Below are 26,528 nucleotides of genomic sequence, written 5' to 3' on the forward strand. Positions count from 1 at the left end.
TCTTTTTTAACCATTTAATGCTGAATTCATAGTTGAATCAAACAATCACAATTGGTGATTACACAATAAACTGGAGTGAATAGTCTAATGTTTTCCACAGGGCCAGCGATAGCATTATTAGCACACGGTGCAACTATCATTTATAGAGCCCTATGACCTCCTCATTGTATTCCCTCACCAGCACCCGGTAAAAGTGCTGGTGAGGGAATACAATTAATTTGCTTTAAAGCACTGGTAATGGCTTGCTTTAATAATCCACTCAGTTATCCATATAAAATTCAGATCAATACTTGAAGCACACATATTCATCCTATGCGCTACTTTATGACAAGTCAAAACTGCCATTAGACAAAACTCTGATCTCTCTCTCTCAAAGAAACTTTAATCACAAGAGTTATCTTGACATTCTTATTGCTGCCTGAAAGCTAGACGCTCAAGGAACTCTGCAGCAAGTGCTTTAAATTGGTCAGTGCCTCTCCTTCAGGTCAGTGCTCAGTGCTGCCACACCAGTCGCACCACCCTGATTTTCTATCTCTGAAGAAAACGTTTTCTGACTGCTGATAAGAATAGTTTTTCATACTTTTGTATACACAACCTTTTGAAAGTGTGTGCAGAGACACAGAAAATTGTAATTTGTGTAGCACTTTTGATAATTTTAGGAAACAGTGTTATTCATTAAAGGTTAAATCATCATTATGGGTTGGAGTTTGCCAGGCTCCGGAGTGGTCACACTCCTTTGGGGCTCCTGTGCTGCGGTTCTCTGGGGGGTTCAAGCAGCCTTCGAGACCCACATTTCGGCTCAGTAGAGGGACGGCTATTGTGGAAGGTCTCACCATGAGTTGTAGAGGCCTGAGAAGATATTTTTCTGTTCCACAGGCTAAAGAGACAGGAGAGACACACCCAAGGCCAGACTGGCCGTACCGGACATCAGGAGTTTCCCCGGGAGGCTGGAAGGGTGGGGGTCCATTTGTGTAGCAGTGCAGCAGCAGTTGTGAAAGCACGTGCTGCAAAGTTCCTTGTATATCCAGTAGTTTTGAGGCAGCGACAAAAGTGTCAAGAGAACTCTGGAGAATATTGTACCTGCTGGAGAGAGTTCAGAGTTTTGTCTACTGGCAGTTTTGAATCATCTAAGGTAGCCAGAGGGTTAATATGCCTGCTGCAAAGGTAGTGTACCAAGTAGATCATGGAACAGTATTTTATGTGCATAGCTTAGTGAGTTACTGCTTTTTTCACAGAGGCCATTTTGTTACTGTGTAGTTCATAAGTTACAATTATAATCTAGAACAGTGAGCTGTGAAGTGTCATCAAAGAGCTGCAGCCAAACTATATGGTACAGGTTCGAAAGTTACCTTTTTTCTAGTCATTATTGACCTAAAATTACTAAAAAAGGGTTTGTTTGGGTAGAAATACATTCTTATTAGTAAAGGCAACTCTAACAATGGTGCTATGTTCTGAATCCTGGGTTGGTTTGTGCTCCTCCACAGCAAACACTCTTTTATAAATTGCCTGTCAGTATCAATGACATGAATCCTACACCTTGCATTTATCTTTGTAACATTTTCTATATATTGATTTAACACAGTATTATTCATTGCCTCTGTATTTGTGTGTGATATAAAGTTCTCCAACACCCTACACTGGTATGACAGGTGCTATAAAATGAATGAAACGCATGTGAGAGAGGGCCTATGGAGAGATGAGGGGCACAGTAGGAGATTGATAGTGAGGGAATCATGGAAGAGCCCCAACACAGATTGTTGAATCCTGGTGTACTCTAAGGGCATCATTTACTGTACTTTAAAAACTAATATAACTAAATATATAATGGAAAATGTGGTGTAGAATGCACCATGTTTGCCGACATTTCCTTTGGGGGAGAACCCCTTCAAAACCTCCTTGTAGTGGTCAGGCTCACTCGCTGCACTCACTATACACTGTACGGGGGCTTGTCTGACAACATTTTCCAGAGCTGCTTTGGGTTCACAGTCTGGCCCAGGACACACACCAATGTGATAACCCAGTTCAAGATCGTAGTGATCAAGATCGTAGTGGGCAGCCTACTGTACAGGACAGGTTTGGCTTTTGGAGACCGTACTGCTAGGCAATAACTGAGAGGACACAGAAAGGCTGGGCAGAACGCAACACCAAGGAGACCAGACGACAAACCAAATCCATGTCCCTGCAGTTACCTTGTGCTATTAGAGTCTGTGGCAAAAGACAATAAGGAGTGGAAGCACTGTGGTATGTGTGGTGCTGCCGGCCTCTTCACCCATGATGATAGCTCTACGGGTAGCCATAACTGGAATAATTCTCCCTAATGTGATTACTAGTAATTACTTGTGAATAAGTGAGAAGCATAATTCAGCATTTCGTGCTATTGTCTTAGAGCAAATGGCACACTTGGGTTCAAAATGGGCCTGAAGATTAATTCTGCGCTAAAAAAATAGCACTATATGCTACAGGACACAAACAGCAGTAGCCAGCAGCCGCTCGCTCTCTCTTAGTTCATTGTTCTTGTGCTCCGGCAGTAGAATGTTTGCCTCAAATTACTCCTAATTACTAAACTGGCATAATTTCAATAAGGCCGCTTCACAAGATGAATGCATAATTACAGAAATTATTCCGATTACTCTGGCATTATTCAAATTTCGCGCAGGCCTAGATAGCAATTGCAGCATGACTGTCCGATTTGATGCCTCTGGTGCAAATCGCCTGCGGCAACCAAAATCAGAGATTTCAAGGTGAGTGTAGTCGTGATGTTCCCATAAGTAGAAAGAGGAAAGTTAACAGGGAGTCGAGGAATAAGTCGGACTTCCTCAACCCGGAATGTTACTTGGGAACTGGAGAGGAAGAGATGACAGCTAATATGAAGTATGACAACAGTAACCAGAATCTTAAAGGGATTGACTCCGTCATTTTTGTAGGCTTGCATGCGATTTGAATTGGACATGAGGATTACCAAAATGGAAGCTGAGCTCCAGTAGGCTGTAAATTGGATCTTGTGTATAGAGGATGCTGTAGCACTCCCAGATTCAGCCTTGAGTAACAGCAAGAGTGTGCAGCATGCATAGTTATGACCCAGAACCAGTTGGAAACACAGAATAAATATGTGGAAGACATCCTGAAAACTGATATTGGTGCTCTCAGGCAAAAGATGCAGATGTTTTAGAAGTGAAGGTCGTGCTTGAAGAGTCTCCACAAGTGATACACGTATTTAAGTCTTATCACAAGGGAACAGAGGTTGTCCTCCCTGATTAAAGGTACTGTCACAGCTGATCATGGTGGCCCTAATGTAAGAGAGTTGATACTATGCACAACTAATGGAAGGAGACTTCCAAAAGAGTGCCATCAATATATTTCTGGACCACAGCTGGGCCGACCAGAACAGGGAGGTGCAGTCTGGAGAGCATTAAAACAGAACTGCTACAACTGAAAAGTGAGGTATTCTTGTTTGTGGCAGTAAACACCCTTTACCACACTCTAAACTACATAGTGCCCTTAAAATGCAGGGAGTACCGCATTCCTTTAGCACGCAAGTTGTTACAATGACTTGCTTTAGGGAACGCACTGTTGGACTGGTGTTGGAGTGAAAGTCTAGCCAAAAACAAGTGCTAAATATACTTTCCAACCTCAAAAACAGATAAAGCAGTCTCTTAAAACCACTCTGGTTAGGCATAGGGATGCATTTTTGCAATTGTAGCTTGCATAGGTGGGGGAAGTTGCCTTCTTGTAGCCTTGGCTCAGTTTAAGGGAAAGCCAGGAGAAAAACGTAAACTGTCACAGGCAGAAGAAAACAGCGATTTTAAAAGTACAAATTGCACAGAAACCAAAAGATCAATTTAAACAGCCATGGTTAGAGGAAAAGAGCAGTTTTACAGTTTCAAATAACACAGCACAGTCTGTGTTCTTACCAGCTTCCTTTGTCCTTGCTCACTCGGATGTTTACGGCTCAGAGAAGCTGTGGCTACAAAATGGAGGTGAACGTATATGAATATTCTAGACTTCTAGGTACACTCAGGCAGAAGCCTTGCTCAGAGACGTTTAAGGGAGCCTTCTGATAGACCCGGCTTTATTCTACACACTGTCCTGATGACCTTCAATGTTTTTAATACAATTTTTCCTGTATGGCAATGTGTGTGACTGTTTCATACATTTTGCAGAGAAATGTTGTGGTTATGTTTTCAACAGAATACAACATCCAAATAGTGGTGGGTCGCAGAGATTATTTGCGATGATATTAGTGAGCGGCTGCTATATTACAATATATAATATACAATATCCCTGTATATAAGGTGGAAACACATTTAGAAATTGGACCAGGCTGCCTGTGCGGTGCCAGTGACCTTGTTTCAGATGCCATGAAAAAAGGTGAAGTTGAATTATAAATTCAAAGATGTTCTGAACAGGGGGCCCCAAACTTTGTTTGATCCAGGTCCATCAAAATCCTTAAGATGCCCTGGGCTTTCAAACAGCATTTGGTATGGGCAGTACTCTATTTTCACTGTCGAGGTCAAGTAGAAGGCAAGCTAACTGGGTGCATTTTCCTGACACTGTGTCAAAATATAGGGCCTCATTTACAAGGAGCTTGAGCCTCCATTGCATCATTTTTATGAAGCTTTGGCAGCGCATTCTCTGCTCCATATTGCCCCATATTTACAAAACAATGCATTAGGCCAGGTGCGTCCGTTTTTGTAGGCCTGCATAAAAAAATACCTGTGATGGAACTGGGTGAGCCACGCATTTTACAATGTATGCAGGGGAGGTGTTCCCTCGTAAAAACCCACTTAGAACTGATGCAGTTACAAGTTTTTAATTGTGCGATGCATTTTTGAGATGCATCGCTCTAAGCCTGGAATGCAAAATTCCTATGTTGTCTTCAACCCAGGTGTAGAAATTGATGCAGTGGCTGTTCAATAGGAATCTGACCAGCTGAAGTCACTTCACCCACTAGAATACGTTATTAAATCACATCCTCTCGACTAGTAGTAGGTTTACACATATGACAATCATGCTGTAGGGCCCCTTGACAGACCGGGGACCATGGCACCTATGATATCATCAAAAGAACAATTAATGGACAACATGCTGCACAATGTCATACATTCACCCTAGTACAGAGATCTGGGCCTAAATCCATTGTTGTTTTGCTCCCCATGCCATTCTAGTTCAGGGCTAGCCGTAAGCAAATGTTTCTTGACCCAGTTCCCCATGGGAACAGTCCAAGCCAAACTGCCAGGCCAGGTCCTCCCCGGACTGGAAACAAGAATCCTGGGACCGGTTTTGGGGCATCACCCCTCATCAACCAGGCTAGCTTGAATCCAGTGTCATGGAGAGCACGGTTTATATCATTATCCACTGCAGCAAGGCAACGTGACTTTGTGTACCCCATGCAAGGACAGGCCAGGACTGTCACATCTCCATGGAGGAATGTGTACCCAAGTCCAACCAAGCATGCTCCAAAGCACAACAGATAAGTAAGTACACGCATAAGGTAGGTAACCCATGAATTGTCACTTCACATTGCTACATATATTTATATCCACTCACATTGAAGTGCCACTCACTATGTCACACATACTTAGGCCTCTACATACCCATAAGTAGACTAAACCCACAGTAATGTAACACATAGCCATACTTTATACTTGTCTGCTTTACATCCAGGACCAATGTAATGGTGTACAAGGTGACTAGTCCTCCATTGTACAATCTACTACATTGGTACCCACACATTAGGCTACTTGGGTCATTTAGAACAGACACATCGCCTCTTTTTTGATGCGTTGAAGAAGTTGTGTCTGTCGTTAGGCCAACTTCAGCAATGCGCTACTTTTGGGGGTGATGTATTGCGGCAGCCTTCCCACTGATGTGTGAGAATTTCTGACGCATCCTTGGACCTTATGCTATGGTGCCTCGTACTGTAAATATGATGCATCCATGGCGTCCTTACCTGTCTTGACGCAGCGCAAGTAATTTTGACACATCGCTGCCGCAACTCAGCGAAGTGTCAATCCTTGTAAATGAGGCCCTTAGTGTACAAGTGGTCCTGTTATGAGCTTGCTGCACCTTCTGAAGAGAGTTTTTTTTACATAATTAAATATGTTGCCTTAAAGTATGGATTTCTAATCATAGCTCTGCCTGTATTAAGTTTTACTGCGAACTGCACTGTAAAATGACTAGATTTTTTAATCTCCCTCATCCACAATAGGCACTTGAGGCTCAAATGTATTTATTTATTCATAAAGTTTTATATAGCACGAACTAGATCCCATAGGATATCAGAACGATTTACATTAGGAAGGGAAGGAAGGACAATAATGCAAGTACACCAACAGGTAGAGATAAAACAAGCAGGATCACAGATTACACGACAAATGCCACAAGGAGGTCATATTGAACCATAGTACAAAGGTAGTGAAGGAGGGGCATAATAAGTCATAAAGAAACGTAGTAGAAAATGATGGTACAATGGGAGTAGGAACAAAATCATCGGGAGGGAAGCCTAGCCCACTTATGGAAGGAATTTATTCATAAGGAGTCTTTTGACTTCCAATTTGAACACTGTTACGGAGATTCTGCGTACTTCCGGTGGTAGAGAGTTCCATATCATTGGGGCGGCACCAGCGAAGGCTCTGTGACAGGTTCTCTTTTTACTCAGGATAAGTGGTTTCAGGAGGAAAGTAGTGGCACTTCTTGAGGCTCTTACACCACAGGATAGTTCGAGCTTTTGCGCTAGGTACCTGGGAGTATTGAAGTGGATGGCTGTGTGTATCATAACGGCAATCTTTAACTTAAACTTTAATCTCAATTTGTTGCCCAGTGTGACTTGGCTATTGGAGAAATTCAGTTAATAACTCAGAGCCCAAAAAGAAATCCAGATGTTTCCTTTTTCCAGATCCAGGGTGGGACACATGTCCGTATGGGAGGGACAGTGCACTCCTTGTGAATTACCTGTCTCCCAAACTGCAGTCTAACATGCGCTTTTCATTTGCTTCATTGCCCTCTTTGGAAGCACCCCATGCATTCTGCTCGTTCAACCCTGACCTGCTGTTTAGGGAACTTGTTACAACCAGCCTTGGTATATTCCGTTCACCCCTTCTCCCTGACCCCTGTTGGATCTCATTGTAAGGAAGGGACATGTGTTACAACCAGCCTTGGTATATTCCGTTCACCCCTTCTCCCTGACCCCTGTTGGATTCTCCCGTCCTGAAGCTCCTTGTAGAATGTTGAGATGCTCTCCAGTGAGGAGAGTGGATGGTCAATAAATGAGTAATACTTTCACCAGCTGTGTCCTGTTTCTTCAGTACAATTCTACTTCCAACAGAACTGTACCAACTTTTTCTAACCTACAGAGAAAACGTAAGTAAACCTGCATTATACTTATCCTCCCTAGAATGGAAATTGACGTAGAAAGATGCATCGGACGAGTACATTTGGCAGGTTGGAAGTAAACACTACATAAACGGCCACATGCATCATTGCACCCGTTTGCGATTCCTAAATTGCGAAAATTAAGGAATCGCAATTTAGAAATCGCAAACTGCAATGCATGAAAAATTCGCATTTATTTTTGCGATTCGGTATTTTTCCTTAATTGCGATTCACAATTTGCGAATCGCAATTAAGGAAAACCCTTCCCATTGATTCCTATGGGCCAAAAGGCCCTTAGGAATAAATGGGAAGGCATTCACATTTTGCGAATTTTCAAATTGCGATTCGCAAAATGTGAATGCAATTTCAAGGGTGCAGGGGGGGTCCAAAGAACCCCTCCCTGCACCCCTGAAATGTAACTTTAAATGCAATTTACACACACACATGCCCCTAGGGCATGTGTGTGTGTGTGTAAATTAAAACTTGCAAAAATGCAATTTGTGCATATTTGAAAGTTTTCGGTAAATTAGCATGAAGTTCAACTTCATGCTAATTTACCACTTCCAAATTGCGAATTCGCAATTAAAAAATGATCATGCATTGCATTTAAGAAATCTGAAATTGCGATTTCTTAAATGCAATCGCAATTTTAGAAATCGCAACATGGTTGCGATTCCTAAAATTGCGAAATGCATGATGCATTCCAAATTAGTCAATTGCATTCGCAAACGGCCGAAAATTGCGATTCACACCGTTTGCGAATGCAATTGACTTTAATGTATGTGGGCATTAATTCCCATTGAAAAAGTATTTTGTTCCTGGCTAGAGCGGAGGGCCAGGTAAATCCCCACCTGTTTATTAAACATGCGGTGGGACCCGCACAGCGCGTGCACTCTTGGTACAGAGACAACGCATCAATTAAGTCCTTATTTCCGGAAGACCGCTGCTGAGCAGCTAACGTCTCCCTGAAGTACCGCGATGTCAAAGTGTAAGACCATGATGTCTCAATAAAATATGCAACAGGCTGAGAACAAAAGAGATGTGTTCAAAATGAACCTCTGAAGCATGGCCCAGCAGGTCCCTTTGATACACAGTTACTTGAACATTAATAATACCAATCAGTAAAGTATGTAAATGTGTGACATTTACCGCTTGAGGTCTCATCAATGGCTCTGCTATAAATAAGTCGTTATAATTATGTGATGCATGTAGAATCAATAGTAAACTAAAAATGACAACAAAATCAGAGAAATAATTATGACGCAAATTTCTGGAATAAATCCTGCAATAAGTAAGCAATTAATTGTGCAGCCAGTGAGAATAGAGACATACTCAGCACATTGTTTAAAGGCTATTTTATGACTTGGATACGATTATCTGTTTCCTCCCAATATAGAGCTAAATATTTGGGCTGTGTTCCAAAAGAACACCTGGTTTTACAAGCAGCTCTGCAGGGGTGCAGTAAAGAAAGTAATCCATAGGCACTCTGGGCCTGCTTTTTGCAGCGTATGGCACTGTGGCATTGCAGAAGGGGCTGCAGACACTTACATGGTCCATTCCGTAGGTTGTGCAAACTTCCAAGAGTGTGCCTCCTGTGTACAGGTTGCGGTCCATTGTGCCCTTGTGCCTGTATTGGATCAAACACATTGGCACAAACCAAAAGCTACCATCGGGAGGAGCACTGCCAACGTACCACATAGAGGTGGTGCACAGTCAGTGTGCACCCCGAGAATGACACTTGAAAGGGGGGCAGGTGGTGGGTGGCCTAGTAATCTAACAGGAATCCTCCCTGGTGGCAGATGTGGCCTATCACGACACGTGTGTCTACGGGGTGTCTTTGTACTCCTTTAAACCTCAGGCTGGGTTGCTGTCTGCACAGTGAAACATGTGCAGGTGGCTTCAAGCACGTCCGCCTTTCACTAATATCCTGTTCCCAGTAGAGGTGAGAGTTTATGCTGACACTGGGAATGTCACATTCACTGTAATATGGTACACTGCTCCAGTCCACACCTGCTGCACCCAGTTACAGGTATGCCATGATGGAGACCAGGACAGTGCGTCCTATAGGTAGTATGGGCCCACAAGCATTTACTTCTCAACAGCATTTGGGGTTGTATGACATTACAAGAATAACTTTACAACAAATGCATTTACCACGCATGCCTTTGACATGCATCCTTTACCACGCAATGCATTTACGACACAGGTATTTACCACATAGGTCTTTGCCATGCATGTCTTCACAACACAATCATAATTATTTATCCAGTAAGTGAAACAGTGAAACCCTGTATATATAAATGTGTACAGTAGTTTTTTTTTTAATTAGGGGCCTCCCAAACCCCACAATTTTGTATAAATTATACATTTAAAAATGTTCATAATTGGGGAGAATACCCCTCCTTTGTTTTACTTTACAACCCTCTTCCCAAATCAACCCCTAAACTCATCCACCCTTAAACCTTAAAATCACCCGTACCACCCTATACCCTTATCCACTCCTAAGCCCTAAAACACCTTTACCATCCTATAACCTTACACACCACAAACCCTAAAAGCATCCTACCACCTAATACCCTTACCCACCCCTAATCCTTAAAAACAACTTACCCTAATGATGTGTTAAGTTCATCTATATAATGGAATTCCATCTGTCCGAGTGCTTTCACTCTGTTGCCTTCTCTTTTGTTGGCCGGTACCTATCAATAATGAAGAATCTAAGCTTAGAAGCTTCTCTATTGTGATATCTGTTTCAGTGCCTGGCTACAGGGTAGTGCGTATCTACAAGTGTGATGGCTTTGGTGTGTTTAAGTATTCTCTTTTTGGTGGAATGTGTGGTACTTCCAATATACCGAAGTCCACAGGGCACTGAAGGATGTAGATAGAAAAGTCAGAGGAACAGGTATAGTAAGAATGTATTTTGATGGCAGCACCAATAAGAGGTGATCTGTATTCAGTAACACTGGTGCTGTACTTGCATACTTTACAAATGGAACAAGGGAAAAAACCTCTTACTTACTTTATGTTAATGTTACTCCAGCAGGCATCGCCCTTACTCCATTTATCCTATAGTGTACCGCCTTTCGTAAATATTACTCTGGAATTCTAGGCTATATTCCTGTAAGGCTATTTTCAATGGAAAGGACTGGCCAGTGTTTACACAATATTTTCTTAATCTAACCTGCCTTGTTGTTATATGTGGTGATAAACTCCTCAGTTAAATATTTTTTGGGGATCAACCGATCTTCCCTCTTTATTTTGCGCCCCTTTACAGCTGCGGCTTCAGATCACGAAAAGGTCATCGATGTAACGTGACCTCATCATCACCTTAGATTTTAATTCCTCCAATGTTCAGTCTACTTGCTGTTTCCAGCATCCCATAAAAAGACTGGCATAACTTGTAGAAAAGCACTTACCCATGGCAGTCCCCTATTTTTGGTGGAACAGTTTGTTCTCAAATATGAAGAAATAGTTTTCTAGGCAGAACCGTATCATATGTAAGAGCACGTCAGTGTGAAAAAATAATGAGAGAGATTTTGCTCTAAAGAAATAGCTACAGGTGGCAGAGCTGTCGAATGTTAAATGCTTGTTTGCAAGCTTTTTCATCTAAGGTAACTAGTAGAAAGTTATCCTCCTACTCTACTCCCTTGATTCTGTCCAGCAAGTCCCTGCTGTCCTGTATGTATGAAGGATTTTTTTTTCATGACTTATTTTTGGTTTTTTGGATCATGATGTGCACACCGAGCAAAAAAAAAAACACGAGCTACGGCATCAACACAATGTTCTGAGCATACAGAGTGCGTAGAACCTAGAGATTGTGTAAAAGAACATACATGATGGAATGTGGTTAGAGTCTCTATTTCATGTCCTCTTGTTGTAAGATCCACAGGATCCCACACATTATCAAGTTTGTGTTGCTGCACCTTCAGAAACCAACATTTCAGCCCTTGCACAAAAGTTCATACCTCTTGCCTATTCCTGAAGTGATATAGGCTCCGCCTGCACCAATATCTGGCAATGTACTGCTAGGCTACTAGAAAACCCACACCTGCCATAGTTTGCGGAGCCCTTTTCTCTAACTAGCCCTTCATTGTCCCTCATAGCGCTACCTTCGTAGCTATGACCATGTGGAACGGTAAAACCTCAGCAAGCAGCCATGATTGTGAAGAGAGTAGTGAAGGTTCGGAGGCAGTGGCGGCATGAGAAATGGTTGTGTGTGGTGTAAGGAGTGGATAGCTGGCAGTTGCTGTTCCTTCTGGGGTTGAGTGCGAGCAGGGCAGCTGAGTCGTAGCGGTGTGTGGCAGGAGAACCAGTGTCCCTGGCGCTGGTCGCGGTTGGGTTGCGGACGTACACTGACGGGTTTGCCTTGGCCCGCCAGTGGTGCGGCCATGCAGCGGCCACCAATAAATAGGGAAGGGGGAGGGAAGCGCAGCTGGGAGGCGGGAGTGGGAAAGCAGCAGGGGGAGGGGCCACAGAGGCAAGGGGGAAAGGGAAATGGGCACAAAATACCAGGACAAACAGAGAGAGACAAAGCAAACAGATAACCAATAAAAATAAGGAGACAAAAGACAGAAACAGAGGAGCAATAACAAAGACAGAAAACAAAGACAAAGACAGAAAAACGACAGAAAAACAGGCACAATACAGCATAGACAGCAGTAGAACCAGCAGAAGAGTAAGGCGTTCCCACTGGACCACCAGGGATGAGGTGCAGGTAAGGGCCTGCAGGTGTAGGAGGGCCTTGAACACCTACCTGTACAGAGCACTGCTCAGGACAGCAACAGTGGCGCCCAAAAGTGAAGCTGCAGGGGGAGAGAGCAGGTCTCTGACCAGGAGGTCAGAGGTCTTGCTCGCATTCCCTCGCAGCAGCCGCCATTAAATAGGGAAGTAGGGAGGGAAGCACAGCTGGGAGGTGGGAAAGCAGCAGGGACCGCAGGGGCAACAGGAGTGGGAAAGGGAAGTGGTAAGAAAATAACAGGACAAATAGAGAATGACAAGGCAAAAAGATAACCAATAAAAATACAGATGCAAAAGACAGAAAAATAGGCAAAATTCAGCACAGACAGCAGTGGAACCAGCAGAAAGGAAAGGCAGGAGCCTGCCAGTGGAGGAGGGCCTCGAACACCTACCTGTCTAGAGCACTGCACAGGGCAGTGACAGCAGCACTTAACAGCGGAGCTGCAGGGGGAGAGAGCAGGTCTCTGACCAGAAGGTGTCAGCAGCATGCACTTGGGAATGATACCAAGGGTATTTTATGTGCCGAGTTAAAGCAGGTCACCAAAGCCTGGAGGTCCTGGAAGAATTCAGGCAGGACAATGAATGTATGGTTCTGTAGGGTGTTTAGGAACTGTAGGAGAACCACCATTTTAAACAATGTCCCCCTTTCCATCATGTTAAGTGACAAGGATTACCAAGATTCTGGGGGCCGAATTTGTCATTATTGCACCGCATCAAATGGAGAGGGCAGGAATGCACCATTTGTACCTAGATATAGTTCATTCTTGCTCTCTCACAGCACTGGTTCATTATGTGCTGCCTCGTGTCATCGCAGGAACCCTTGCGCCATGGTGCAAGGGTGTCTGTATTATAGGCAGGATTGCTTTTGTGCAAGAAGGGACACCTTTGAGCATTTTCCTCTTTTTAAGTGTGCTGCAGAATGCAGCACACTTAGAAAGAGGAAATGGCGAGGAGAAATAAATATATTTTTTCACAGTGCACCTCCATTAGGTAGGCGTACAATTTTGATGCATTCCCATGTTTACTAGTCTTGGTAAATCCATGAATGCAGCAAAAAGTGATCCTTAAAAAAAGTAATAAGTTGCTGCTGCATTAAAACTTCACTCTCCCTAAACACTACCACCACTAATCATTGTGAAACATGCATAGCCTGGCAGTATTTAAGACAATGCACTGATTTAGTGCTAGCTATTTTTCAATATACTGAGCCACAGTTCAAATGGGAAAATTAAAAATAGTTTAAATGAAAACATTATTTGTTAAAATATTACCTTCATTTTGCATCAAAAACATGAGAAAACGATTCAAGTGGATTTACCTCCGGAGGCCAAGTATTTCACGTGAGTGATTCTCCCAGGAAAAGAAATACCTTGTTTTCAGGGGTCTTGTTACCTTTAATGTTGCTCGAATATGAATTTACCTTGAAAAAACAAAAGACAAGAGCCTTTTGGCAAAACAGGAACAGTTAGTTTAATCAAACACTTTGGCCAAGAGAACAGTTACAGAAACGTGGTCTGAGAACTGTCTCAAAGTACAATCATTCTGAGTGGTGTTTGCCGATCCATTTTTGGTAAAGAATGTGAGCCGTTACCTTTGGAGTCATAAATTAGGCCCCTGATAACAAATGCGGGTGGGCCTTGACCTTCCGTGGGCAAAATGAGGGCCAGTGGGTAACGTGTCTAGATGTCCGGCATGAGGGATATGTGATCGCTGAATGTACTGTGTGTGGTGTGTTCTGATTGGCTGAGAGTTCCATGTGGCCCGTGACTTTATGGTGTTTTGAGACCGAGCGCAACCCTTCGGCTTTGTGCGCTTTATTGGGGCCAATCTTCCATGACCATTGTGGTGTCGCGGCACGTATCTGTGGGATTCCTGTTCGCATGTTTTTGTCTACCAGCTACGTGCCACCCCACCTGTGACCTGCCAATCAGTAACCTCAAGCTCAGGCCTTAGATCCTGCCTGACCATATATTTCTGAGTCGGGGTTGATTGAGAGTTTGCGCCGGGTGAATTCGATAATAGTGATGTGATTTCTTTTCTATAGATGAATGTACCATTTTGCACATTGACATCTTTCAATGTTAACAGTATCATTGTCTCTGTACCCTGATGAGGCAAACCATAGTGTAGTGCCACGAAAACAGTGTGTCATGTGCAGGTTTGATTGACCAACCCATTCAAACAAAGGTGCTTGCTGTTCATTAACCAGTACGATTGGCAAACAAAGCAAATCCTATGTAATGGACATCCAGAAATATTTACCTGTATGGTGTTGGGGCAAGTCAATGTGTGAAGGTTAGGAAATAGATTATCATTTAAAATAACAATTATATTGTGCTTGTTGTGTGTGGGATACATACATTTACACAAGTTTGCTTCTGTTATGCATGCAAATCAGTATGGTATATGTTAGAAATTGGGTTTCTGGTTGGCAGAGGAATGCACTCTGTCCAAGCACGAACCACATTCCTAGTCAGGTAAGTCAGACAGACACACCATGAATTAACCTGTGCTCACCCTATGGTAGCTTTGCACAGAGCAGTCAGGCTTAAGTTTAGAGGCAATATGTAAAGTATTTGTGGAACACTTAAAACAGTAAAACTGTGAAAACACGTAACAAGAGCATAGCTGGTTAGAATACTAGAGCTTAATGTATTGATCATAACAAGAACAAAACAACAAAAGTCTAATAAATAGAATTGGAGTTATGAATTTTTAAAGAATACTTTCAATTATAGTACTTAAAAGCATACAGCGCCAGTTGGGGCTATTTGGTCGCTCTAAGACCAACCAATCAGCCAATCACTCATTTGTAAAGCGCACTACATACCCGCGAGGGTCTAAAGGCGCTGGGGGCGGGAGGGGGGGTGCCACTGATCGAACAGTCAGGTCTTGAGTATCCTCCTGAAGGCCAGCAGGTCTTGGGTCTTTCGTAGGCTCAGTGGGAGGGTGTTCCATGTCTTGGCGGCGAGGTGGGAGAAGGATCTCCCACAAGTGGTTGTTCTTCCGATGCGTGGGACGGTGGCGAGTGAGAGGTCAGCGGCGCGTAGCTGGCGTTTGGGTATGTAGAAAGAGAGCCGTCTGTTGAGGTAGGCTGGGCCGGTCTTGTGGAGTGCCTTGTGTGCGTGGGTGAAGAGCTTGAAAGATATTCTTTTGTTGACGGGGAGCCAGTGCAGGTTTCTCAGGTAGGGGATGAAGTGACTGTGGTGTGGTACGTCGAGCATCAGTCATGCCAAAGCGTTTTGGATGCGTTGTAGTCGTTTCATGAGCTTGGTCGGGCTCCCGGGTAGAGGGCGTTGCCGTAGTCGAGTCTGCTGACAACGAGGGCTTGGGTGACTGTCTTTCTTGCATCTGTCGGGATCCACCTGTAGATCTTGCAGAGCATGCGGAGGATGTTGAAGCAGGAATAGGAGATGGCATTGACTTGCTTGGTCATTGAGAGCATTGAGCCGAGGATGATTCCCAGGTTGCGTGCGTGGTCGATGGGTGCCGGGGCTGCCCCCTCTGCCGTCGGCCACCAGGAGTCGTCCCAGGCTGAAGGGTTGGAGCAGAGGATGAGGACCTCTGTCTTGTCCGAGTTCAGCTTCAGACGGCTGGTCTTCATCCTGTCGGCGTTGGCCTTCATTCCTTTGTGGAGGTTGGCTTTGGCTATGATGGGGTCCTTGGTGAGGGAGAGGATCAGCTGAGTGTCGTCGGTGTAGGAGATTATGTTGAGGTCATGCTGTCGGGCTACGCGTGCGAGAGGGGCCATGTAAATGTTGAACAGCATTGGGCTGAGAGAGGATCCCTGGGGTACGCCGTAGATGATCTCGGAGGCTTTGGAACGGAATGGGGGAGGCGGATGCTCTGGGTTCTGCCGGAGAGGAAGGAGGTGGTCTGAACCAGAGCCTTGTCTCGGATCCCTGTGGCGTGGAGTGTAGTGTGCGTTGGCAGACTGTGTTGAAGGCGGCAGAGAGGTCTAGGAGGATGAGTGCTGCGGTCTCACCATTGTCCAGCAGAGTCCTGATGTTGTTGGTGGCGGCGATGGTGGCAGTCTCGGTGCTGTGGTTGCTGCAGAACCCTGACTGGGAAGGGTCCAGGATTCTGTTTTCTTCGAGGTATCGGGTTAGCTGTCTGTTGACGGTTTTCTCGATGACCTTGGAGGAGCATGACCATGAAGGGGAGCAGAGAGATGGACCGGAAGTTCTTGAGGTCTCTTGGGTTTGCCTTAGTTTTTTTTTGTAGGGCGTTGATGTCGGCTTGTTTCCAGATCCCTGGGAAGGTCGTGGTCTCGAGGGAGAGATTGATGACGGTGCTCAGGTGGGGTGCGAAGGAGCTGCTTGCTCTGTTGAAGACGTGGTGCGGGAATGGGTCTGACGGAGAACCTGAGTTGATTGTGCGTATGTTCTTGATGGTGTCATTAATGCTCACGCTGGCCCAGGCTAGCAGGGGGTTGTGGTCAATGGTGTGCAGAGGGTTTGTTGTCTTGCTGTCTGTTGGGGCTGTCTGGGTGTTGAAGCTGTCGTGGATGTCTGTTATCTTGCGGTGGAGGAAGGTGGCGAGGGAGTCGCACAGGGCTTGTGACGGCGGGATGTCGTTGGTGTTGGACCTGGGATTGGAGAGTTCCTTCACGATGTTGAAGAGCTCCTTGCTATTGTGTGCATTGTTGTCGAGATGGTCTTTAAAGGAGGTCCTCTTGGCTGCCCTGATGAGGTGGTGGTGGTTACGGACGGCGTCCTTGTGTGCTGCTTGATTGTCCGGAGTTTGTTCACTGTGCCATTTCTTCTCTAGTTTCTGGCAGGCTTGCTTTGAGTCTAGGAGTTCTGAGGTGAACCAGCTGGTCTTCTTGCTGGTGTCTCTGTGGGGGGTATCTTCAGCGGGACGAGGATGTTGGCGCAGTCCTCGATTCAGCGTCTGAGGCTGTGGGCAGCGTCGTCGGTTTTGGAGGGTTCGGTGGGTGGGCTGAGAGTGAGGTTTGCATGTAGTTGGTCTTCGTGATTTTTCTCCAGCTGCGGCGGGGGATCTGTTGGGTGCAGTGGTGTGTGGTGTGTTTCTGGATAGAGAAGTGGATGCAGCTATGGTCGGTCCAGAGCAGTTCGGTGGTGTGGCTGACGGAGACATGCAGGCTTGAGGAGAAGACGGGGTCGAGCGTGTGGCCGGCGGAGTGGGTGGGCATTGTGACGAGTTGGTTCAGTCCGAGGTTTGCGAGGTTATCGATCAGGGTTGTGGAGTTGTTGTCGATGTTTTTCTCAAGGTGAAAGTTCAGGTCTCTGAGGAGGATGTAGTCAGTGGAGTCAGTACGTACGTGCTGATCAAGTCAGGGATGGACTTGCTGAACTGGGGGTGGGGTCTGGGGGGTTGGTAGACGAGGGTGCCTCTGAGGGTGGAGTTAGGGTCTGTGTGGATCTGGAAATGCATGTCTTCGGCGGTGCTGAGCGCGACCCTGATGGTGGTTCCTCCTCCGACTCCGTTGGTGTGGTCTCTGCGGGTGATCTTGTAGCTGTCTGGGATGGCTATGGCGATGTCGGGTGCGAAGGAGTCATTAAACCAGGTCTCTGGCAGGAAGGCGACGTCCGGGAATGTTGTGTCGAACAGGTCCCAGAGCTCGACAGTATGCTTGCGTGCGGTGAGGCGTGTTCAGTAGTATGCATCGGAGGTGGTTGGGGTCTTTCTTGGCGGGTGGTTTGTCGGCTCTGAGGCTGGTGTAGCTGCAGTTTCGGCAGGTGAAGGGGCTGTGTGTGCATTTCAGGGTGGCCTTGAAGCAGGTGTGGCTCCGTCCGGAGTTGAGAGCGTGCAGAGTGCTGGCTTTGTAGTAACGGCGGTCGTGGTGGTGGGTGCGGGTGCCAGAGGTGCTGGCACTAGGCACGGTCCAGGCGCGGACGGGTGCAGATGGACTTGCCTTAGGCGCGCCTTCGGCACGCCAACGCAGCGGCCGGAATATCTGGGGAGGTTGGAGGGAGGAACAGCTGGGAGGCGGGAGACTAGGGCAGCGAATGAGCAGTGGGCAGTCAGGGGGGCGGGGCCACAGGGAACGCAGCAGCGAGGAAGGTAGCAGAAGGAAAAAGGGGCACAGAAACGAGGGAAAAACGAGTGGCACAGAAAAGGGGCACAAAAACGAGGGAAAAATGAGTGGCACAGTGGGCAGAAGGGCACAAAAAACGAGTGGAACAGAGGGCAGAATGGCACAGAAAACGAGTGGAACAGAAGGCAGAAGGGCACAAAAACGAGGGGAAAACAAGTGGCACAGAGGGCAGAAGGCCGGATCAAATCCAAATGTTCAGGCTAACTGCGATAGAGCAGAGGCCATATACAGAGACCAACCTTGTCCTACTGCAAAGTACCTTGAATGCGTCCACAACGAAGATCCGATGCGTGGAGCAGAGGAGGGGATGCGTCATTGTCAATCCTTGGTATGTAGGTGATGCTTCGGGTCTGAGTCGTGCAAAGTTGGAAATGCGTCGGAAAAGTAGGTGATGCGCCACACCGACGGCGATGTGATGTACTCGATCCTTACAGCAGCTGTGATGTACCTGTCGTAGAGGGAGGTGAACTGGTACGGAGTGGCGCAAAGACAATGATTCGTGGAGTTTCACTGAAGCAGCATTTTATACCTACTTCCAAGGGCCCAGGACTGGATTGGCACCACTTGGCCTGGCAGAGTCCAGGTGCTGTAGGTAGATGGTTCAAAGACTTTGGTGTCCATGATACTTAAAAACAGGAGGCAAGTAGATGAACACTTTGAGTAATTTTTGAACTGGGTTGAAAAGATGCAAGTCCCATCCTTCTCAGTCCCAGGCAAGAGGGAAGCAGGCATCAGGTCATTAGAGCATAGCAGGAGTCCGGCAGAGTGACCGTCATTTCAGCAAACCAGCAGATTTTCTTCTTGGCAAAGTATTCACAGTTTCAGACGTGTACTGAAGCGGTGGTGTCTGAGGTCCAGCACTTATACCCAGTTGAGCCTTTGATGTTGGGGAGGCTTCAAAGACAGGCCTTTGAAGTGCCCAGAGTCCCTGGCTTTCCTGCCCTGGCTCCAGAACTCTTCAAAGGAAGGCATGCCAGGCTTTGTGTGGGGGCAGAACACAGCCTATACAGGTGTAAGTGTCAGCTCCTCCCTCCCATCGGGCCCGATTCACAGAACTAACTTAAGACAAAATCCTAAACTTGGTATTCACAGAAGGTACTTACTCATTTTGGTATTCACAGAAGGCACTTACTCATTTCGGTATTCACTGAAGTTAGGAGTCCTAACTTTAGGACTCCTAAATGCCTTCTGTGAATACCGACAGTCTTAAAGTTAGGATTTTTCTCAGTTTAGGAGCAGTAAAGTTAGGACTCCTAACTTTAGGACTCCCAAACTGAGAAAAATCCTAACTTTAAGACTTTCGGTATTCACAGAAGTCATTTAGGAGTCCTAAAGTTAGGACTCCTACCTTCTGTGAATACCGAAATGAGTAAGTGCCTTCCGTGAATACCAAAATGAGTAAGTGCCTTCTGTGAATATCAAAATGGTAGTAAGTTTAGAATTTTGTCTTAAGTTAGTTCTGTGAATCTGGCCCCATCGTGCCCAGGATGGCCCATCAAAATGTGTATGGCTACTCAGTCACACCTGAACTCCCTTTGTGTGTGGCTATCTAGAGGGAATGTGCAAAACCCAGCTGTCATCCAAGGTACACATGCTTTCAGAGACAGGCAGAAGGCATCAAATGGTTAAAGTATGAAAATGTCAACGTTCCTCAGTGGCATTTTCAGAATTACAATCTAAAATCTAACTTCACTACAAGTTAGGATTTAAAATTGTGAATTCAGAGACACCAATCTTGGGGTTCCCCCCATCTCTAATCAATTGGAAAATACACTTATAAGATGTAGTAAGGTCATCACAATATAACCGTATGAGAGAGATAGGCCTTGCAGTAGTGAAAAATGAATTTAAGAGTTGTTCACTACTAGGACACATATAAAACATAAAAGTACTTGTACTACTTTTTAGATACACTGCACTCTGCCCTTGGGCTGTCCAGGGCCTACCTCGGGGGTGCCTTATATGTATTAAAAAGGAAGGCTTGGGCCTGGCAAGAAGATTTACTTGCCAGATCCACATGGCAGTTTAAGACCGCACACAGAGGCAGGCTTGAAACTTGTTTAAAGGGCTACTTAAGTGGGTGGAGCAATCAGTACTGCTGGCCTACTACTAGCATTTAGTTTACTGGCCCTGGGCAGACGTAGTTCACTTTACTAGGGACTTATAGGTAAATTAAATATGACAGTTGTGAATAAGCTAATGTTACCATGTTTAAAGCAGAGAGTACATGCACTTTACCACTGGTTACCAGTGGTAAAGTGATCAGACTTTAAAAGTCAGTAAAAACATAGTCAGCAATAACAGGAGGTCTGAAGGCAAAAGGCCAGAGGAATCTATGTCAAGGATGCCATGTCTAACAGCATACATGCAAACAATGCATGGGAATGACAACATTGTGCATGCACATCATTTGTAATGCTTTCCAACCAGCCATTTGGACATTTAAAGCCATGTATTTAACCAGTCGATTAGATGACTGATCAATTATATTATGTTTAAGAATAAGAACATTAGACATGAACCTGTACATTATGATACAAACCAATACACGATACTCTCAATCGAACACATTGTGCAGTCACCCCATAGTCTTATATATGGACACTAGTATTTCATTGTATTTATTGCATTCTATTGTACAGACTCCATTTTTTAAATGTGTTCTTTATTCAATTTTCATAATGTTATAACCAGTACAGGAAGCTTAACATTGTATAATAAGTTAACCAGAAGTTTCTAATCATATTGGAAGCAGCCAGTGCAAGATGCCGCTTTTGTGAAGGTTGATTAGCACATAGTGAGGGTGTAAATGGGAAACTGAGCCCAACAAGTACCTAGTTTCAGCTCGAACAAGAACAGCAGAAATGAAGTGGTGAAAAGCCCCACTCAGTGTAACACATACAATTACTAAATTAGGCAGCTATCTGGTGCACTCTCCTTACACATTCAGGGGCATAGTTATCATTTTTCACTTAACGCAGCTGTGCTGCGCTGTGTGATACGGCAGAAATGTGCTGCCTTCAACATTTTATGGCTCATGTCTGTTCTTTCCCAGCGCTTGCACACTCTTGGATGCCTAGCGCCAACACAGGCACCCTTGTGTCATGGTGCAAGGGAGCCTGCATTACAAGCAGGATTGTTTTTGTGCAGGAAGGGAACCTTCCTGCACAAAAAGAATCCTGAGAGGATATAAATAGGGGAAATGAAGATATTTCTCCTTGTTACGCCTCACACGTCAAAATCCATGGGGGGATGTGAGGGAACACCCATGCTTCACCCACGGAACACCTCCCTGGGGCAGAGTAACACAATGCAGCAATTTGCACTGCCTTTTGTTGCTCTAAATTTACCAAACCATGCGTCGTCATGCAAAGTGGCCTTGCGTGGCATGATAAATCTCACTTAGGTTTTGCGTCATCTTTACGCCCTCTTCCATGGCGCGAGGGTAATGCAAAACCTTGATAAATCCGGCCCTCAGCATTTTTTGAAAATCTAAATCTAGCATTGGAAAATACGGGACATCCTGCGTCTTTGATCTGTGTGTTCTAACCAAGGCTCAGAACTGTTTATAAACAATTGGCCCAGACGGTGAGGAGTTCCATGACACTCCTGTCTTCAAGGTAATCTGTCAGTTGTATTCAGTGACTTCCAATTTCATTTCAAGAGGCTGGGGGGTTGTGTCTACTTTAGCTTCAAGTGTCAGCACGAATATGTCCCATTGGATATTTGCCTGTCCTTTCCCCCGACGTCTCTATAAAGTGTCAAGAGTGGCGGCCTCCGCCTTGGCTCACCTCAGCAGGTACCTTAGTCACAGACTCACCTATGGACTCTAGGGGCCAAGTGCATCAAAGGGTTTGCCCATTCTGTGTCTATCGGAAAATGTGTTCATGCATATGGCCCTTGGAGACAGCCATGTCATGACTATACGTCACTTTACCAAGTCAAGGGCAACGTCCATGAATCTCAGGAGGTCTTCTTGAAGTCTCCAATTGTCCTCGTTTCTGGGCACTTTTCAAAGTGCTGTTTGAATAGGAGAAAAAGAAAAAGAAAATTGGTGGTGCACAGCTGGTTAATTTGTGGTTTATAAACGGTAGTGTAATGTTATGGGTGCTCCCACGGGTGGTGTCTTCCGTCAGACACTTAGAATCATAGGATAAGTAGTGTATGCAAAGGATTGCAGATACATCCCCTGTGGGGCACACCGGACGTGATCAAAACACCTGATTCACAATCAAGTTTCACTTTTCTTCATTAGAAAGTTTTTATTTTCGTTGGTTCATGCGTTTGATATTGAAATCATATCAATTATGTAATGTTCATTCCATTATGCTGGCACGTAAACTATTCTCCAATGCATTTCGGGCCAGGAGGCCCTTTATCAAGGAGCGCTGTGGAGGGAGACAGAGAAAGCGGCAGTGAGGCGCTAGTAAACTAAGGAATAGCTTAAATGAACTTAAAACGTGTCTAAGTGTGGATGAGGGTTAAAAAAACGATACATCGACGTGCCTATAGGGTGTGTTCAACGGGGAGTGAGGAGGAATATTTACCGCGAGGTGTGGGATAAACTGGGAGGTTGAGCAGAACTACTTACTTCGTGCTTACGCGTAGCAGAGTTCAAACGGCTGCGGAGTCTGTGTGGGTAGTGTTCATGCAGGGAGGCTTTAAAACCATGTGACTAAACAGGGAGGGTAAACGCGAGGAGTAATAGACATAAAAAAGCGGTGCTTAAGCCTAAGGCCGGGTGTGGGGGCCATCTTGGAGTGGTGACTAGGTGAGAATGTGAAGGGGCGGGTAAGGAGCAGAGGGGATCAGGAAGCAATATACAAAATACAATGCAATAAGTATTACAAATAACAACTATATTCAATGCGGTCGTTAAGACCGAATGGCTTCTGAGTCTGTAGTGAATAAATCCACTCAAGTTCACGTTTTAACAACTGCTTGTTGTTATCAATTCCTTCTCTCTTGTTGACCATTTCCAAGATGATGAATTTGAGTTGTGCGATGGTGTGGCGTGATTCTGCGAAGTGCATGGCAATGTTAGATTTTTCTTGTTTCAACCGTATGTTCGATTTATGCTCATTTAATCGAGTTTTTATTTTTCGTTCCGTTTTTCCTACGTAGAGTTTCCCGCAGGGACATTTCAAGGCGTAAATTAGATTCATCGAATCACATGTGGCATCAACATGTAATTTAATGGTGTGTCCCTTCATCGGATGTTGAATTGTGCTGCCCTTGATTATGCTATTGCAATGACTGCAATTTAAACAAGGTTGGGTTCCCCGATGTGGTTTGGTGGTTGAAGTAGGTTTTGATAGAATTTCTTTGACATTCTTACTTCTAGTGTAGGCGAACAAAGGAGGCCTATCGAAGATGCCCTGAAAATCAGGTTCAGCTTGTAGGATGGGCCAGTATTTGAGTATGATTCTTCTATACATCGGACTCGCAGTAGAGAATTTGGATACGAGTACCATACGTGATTCCTTGTCTTTCTCAGTCTTTGTTAGACAATCTTGTCTGGACATCTTCAAGACGGATTCTGCGCGTCATTCAGCACATTGTTAGGGTAACCACGGTCAATGAATCGTTCACGCATTTCTTTAAGGCGTGTAGTAAGTAGATGCTCATCGGATACTAGGCGTTTCACGCGTACCATTTGGGAAAACGGTAAATGTTTTTTCAGAGAGCCTTGATGGAAGCTGGAGTAGTGCAAGGTGTTGTTGCGATCGGTCGATTTTCTGTGTAAGTCAGTGATGAACCCTTCAGGGGTGATTGTAATGTTTACATCCAAAAAAGAAATGGATGTATCGCTGATTAGCCGTGTCAACTTGATGCGTGGGTCTTTAGTGTTTATCTCAGTAAGCACTTGATTCAAAGTCTCTTTGGTGTCTGACCACATTATAAACAAATCGTCTATGTAGCGCGCATACATTTTGGAGTTTTTTTGGAATAGTGCGTTTGTATATATATGCTGTCTTTCGAAGTTCTCCATATATATATTTGCATACGTGGGAGCAGCGCAGTTTCCCATTGCCATTCCGGATAGTTGTAGGTACCACTGGTCATTTACTTGAAAATAGCTATGATAGAGGGTGAAAATCATCAGCTCTAATAGGAAAGACTGCATGGGTGTGTTGATGTTGCTGTTAAGGAGAGCATGTTCAAAGGCTTCAATGCCACCTAGGTGAGGTATCGAGGTATATAAGGAGCTCACGTCAGCTGTACATAAGATGTAAGATTCTTGGTCGCTGGTGGATATTGCTGCTAATTTATTCAAGAAATCAGCGGTGTCTCTGATGTAACTGGTGGTGTTGGTGACAAACGGTTGAAGGTACTTGTCGATAAGTTTTCCGGTCGATTCATGTATGGATCCTTTTGTAGACACGATGGGTCTGAATGGAGGGTCTGCAAGATTCTTATGTATTTTAGGACATATGTCACAGACTCACCTATGGACTCTAGGGGCCAAGTGCATCAAAGGGTTTGCCCATTCTGTGTCTATCGGAAAATGTGTTCATGCATATGGCCCTTGGAGACAGCCATGTCATGACTATACGTCACTTTACCAAGTCAAGGGCAACGTCCATGAATCTCAGGAGGTCTTCTTGAAGTCTCCAATTGTCCTCGTTTCTGGGCACTTTTCAAAGTGCTGTTTGAATAGGAGAAGCACACAGTGGAAAAAGTTCAGAGCGATGTACAAAAGAATTTTAAATAACGAAGTAAAATAATTATTTGGAAGAATAACCGAAACACGTTGTGAAAAGAAAGAAAAACGGGGCGAAATCAGCACACTGTAAGTCACTATTGCTTGAGGATTGCAAAGATTTATAGAATGTCAAAGATTCGATAGTATGACGAGTGACGTGCTTCATTATACTTTAAAAGGAACAAATTAAACAAATGTAGTTGCTATATGAACCACTACAGCTGATATAAGCCAATGTATGTAAATGGTCAGAAAATTGTGTTTTGTCCTGTTTGACCCTCATAAAATAGTCCTTTTTACTTGCTAATGGGAGCCCTTACCCAGCATTACTGACCTGTTGTACTCAGCCTCTTGTTCTTCCAAGGTTGTTAAAATGTGTGTCTTGTTAAATGCATTTTTCATGCTGAAAGAATGAGTCTGTAAGTGCTATTTCCATAGTATCTCATTATGATTCAGTATGAATGTCAATTACAGATACTTCAAAGCTGCCATTCGACATCCACTAGCTGCCTCTCTTTTCTTTGTCATACAGGTCATGTGCCACTTTTTGGACATGAATAAGATCAAATGTTTATTTATAACCCAACTAGGTTCGCTTTGTGAACAGCACCTGGATGTTTGGGAAAGCCATGTGCCACGTCAGCCGCTTCGTGCAGTACTGTTCCCTTCACGTCTCCACCTTGACCCTGACTGCCATCGCGCTTGACAGACATCAGGTACAGTAGAGTTAAAAATTAAAGAAAGAACTTTCATCACTGTAAAAAACGTCTAAAGCATTTCATGCTTTCGATGTATTTCACTCTCACTAGACTCTGTAAAATATGATTTATATCTATGTGTCTAAATATATGTATGCGTGTGTGTATGTGTATATATATATATATAAACGTCCTATATAAATGATATATGTACATACATTTCAATTTATAAATATGTAAAGAGTTCATCCATGCTTTTTGTTTATCTATCATTCTCTTGCTCATTCTCCCTCTGTCAGTCTCAGCCTCTGTCTCTTTCCCTGTCGCTTTCTCTTTTTCTTCCACTGACTTTAAATATAAAGCCTTAGGCCACAGGACCAGCACTGTCTGCTCCCTGTGACCTTTGAAAGGTCCATAACCATCCACAGGATGCCAGAAAATGGCAATCTATGTCTCATTTGTAAACCTCTCCAGTTACCGTTCTTTGATGTCACAAAGTCAGTGCTTAATTTGTGCTAGTGTTTGAAGTCATAATGTGACTGTTGTTGCTTTATCCAGCATTAGTTAGTTTGAATTGTATGTATGCAATATAGAATGGCTGGTAGCCCACAGGCCCTGTATGAGGTTCCTTTGTGAGACCCACCCCTCTCTCAAGAAGATAGGTGGACAAATTCTATTAGTTACATTAATGGGAATACGTGATTTTGGATGTCACCAGTCGCTATGGGATTTCGCCATTGTTGGACAAGAATATATGCGCTCTCTTCACTCTTGAGCATCATTTGCAGTTCTTTCACTACACCTACCTCTGGAATGTCTAGGTTTCCTTCATAGACAGTGTGAAAAAGATAGCCACGGTGACAAAACCAGCATTGGCCTCTGTGATGGTTGGAGCTTTGAAAAGACTTGAGGGAGTCTATTTCAAATCTCCATCACAGAGGCACAGTGCTGTGGC

The 26,528-nt window shown here is 44.6% G+C and overlaps 1 protein-coding gene across 1 annotated transcript in view; it reads left to right on the forward strand.

The window, feature by feature from the left end:
* LOC144752034 (G-protein coupled receptor 83-like) overlaps positions 1–26,528 on the forward strand; it is a 638,927-nt gene that overhangs the window by 138,060 nt on the left and 474,339 nt on the right. Inside the window, exon 2 of the mRNA XM_078639987.1 lies at positions 25,466–25,591. Within this exon, the coding sequence (XP_078496113.1) occupies positions 25,466–25,591 (126 nt within the window). The remainder of the gene's footprint in view (positions 1–25,465; positions 25,592–26,528) is intronic.

This window comes from Lissotriton helveticus, chromosome 4_2, assembly GCF_964261635.1.
Source record: "Lissotriton helveticus chromosome 4_2, aLisHel1.1, whole genome shotgun sequence".
Taxonomy (NCBI): Eukaryota; Metazoa; Chordata; class Amphibia; order Caudata; family Salamandridae; genus Lissotriton; species Lissotriton helveticus.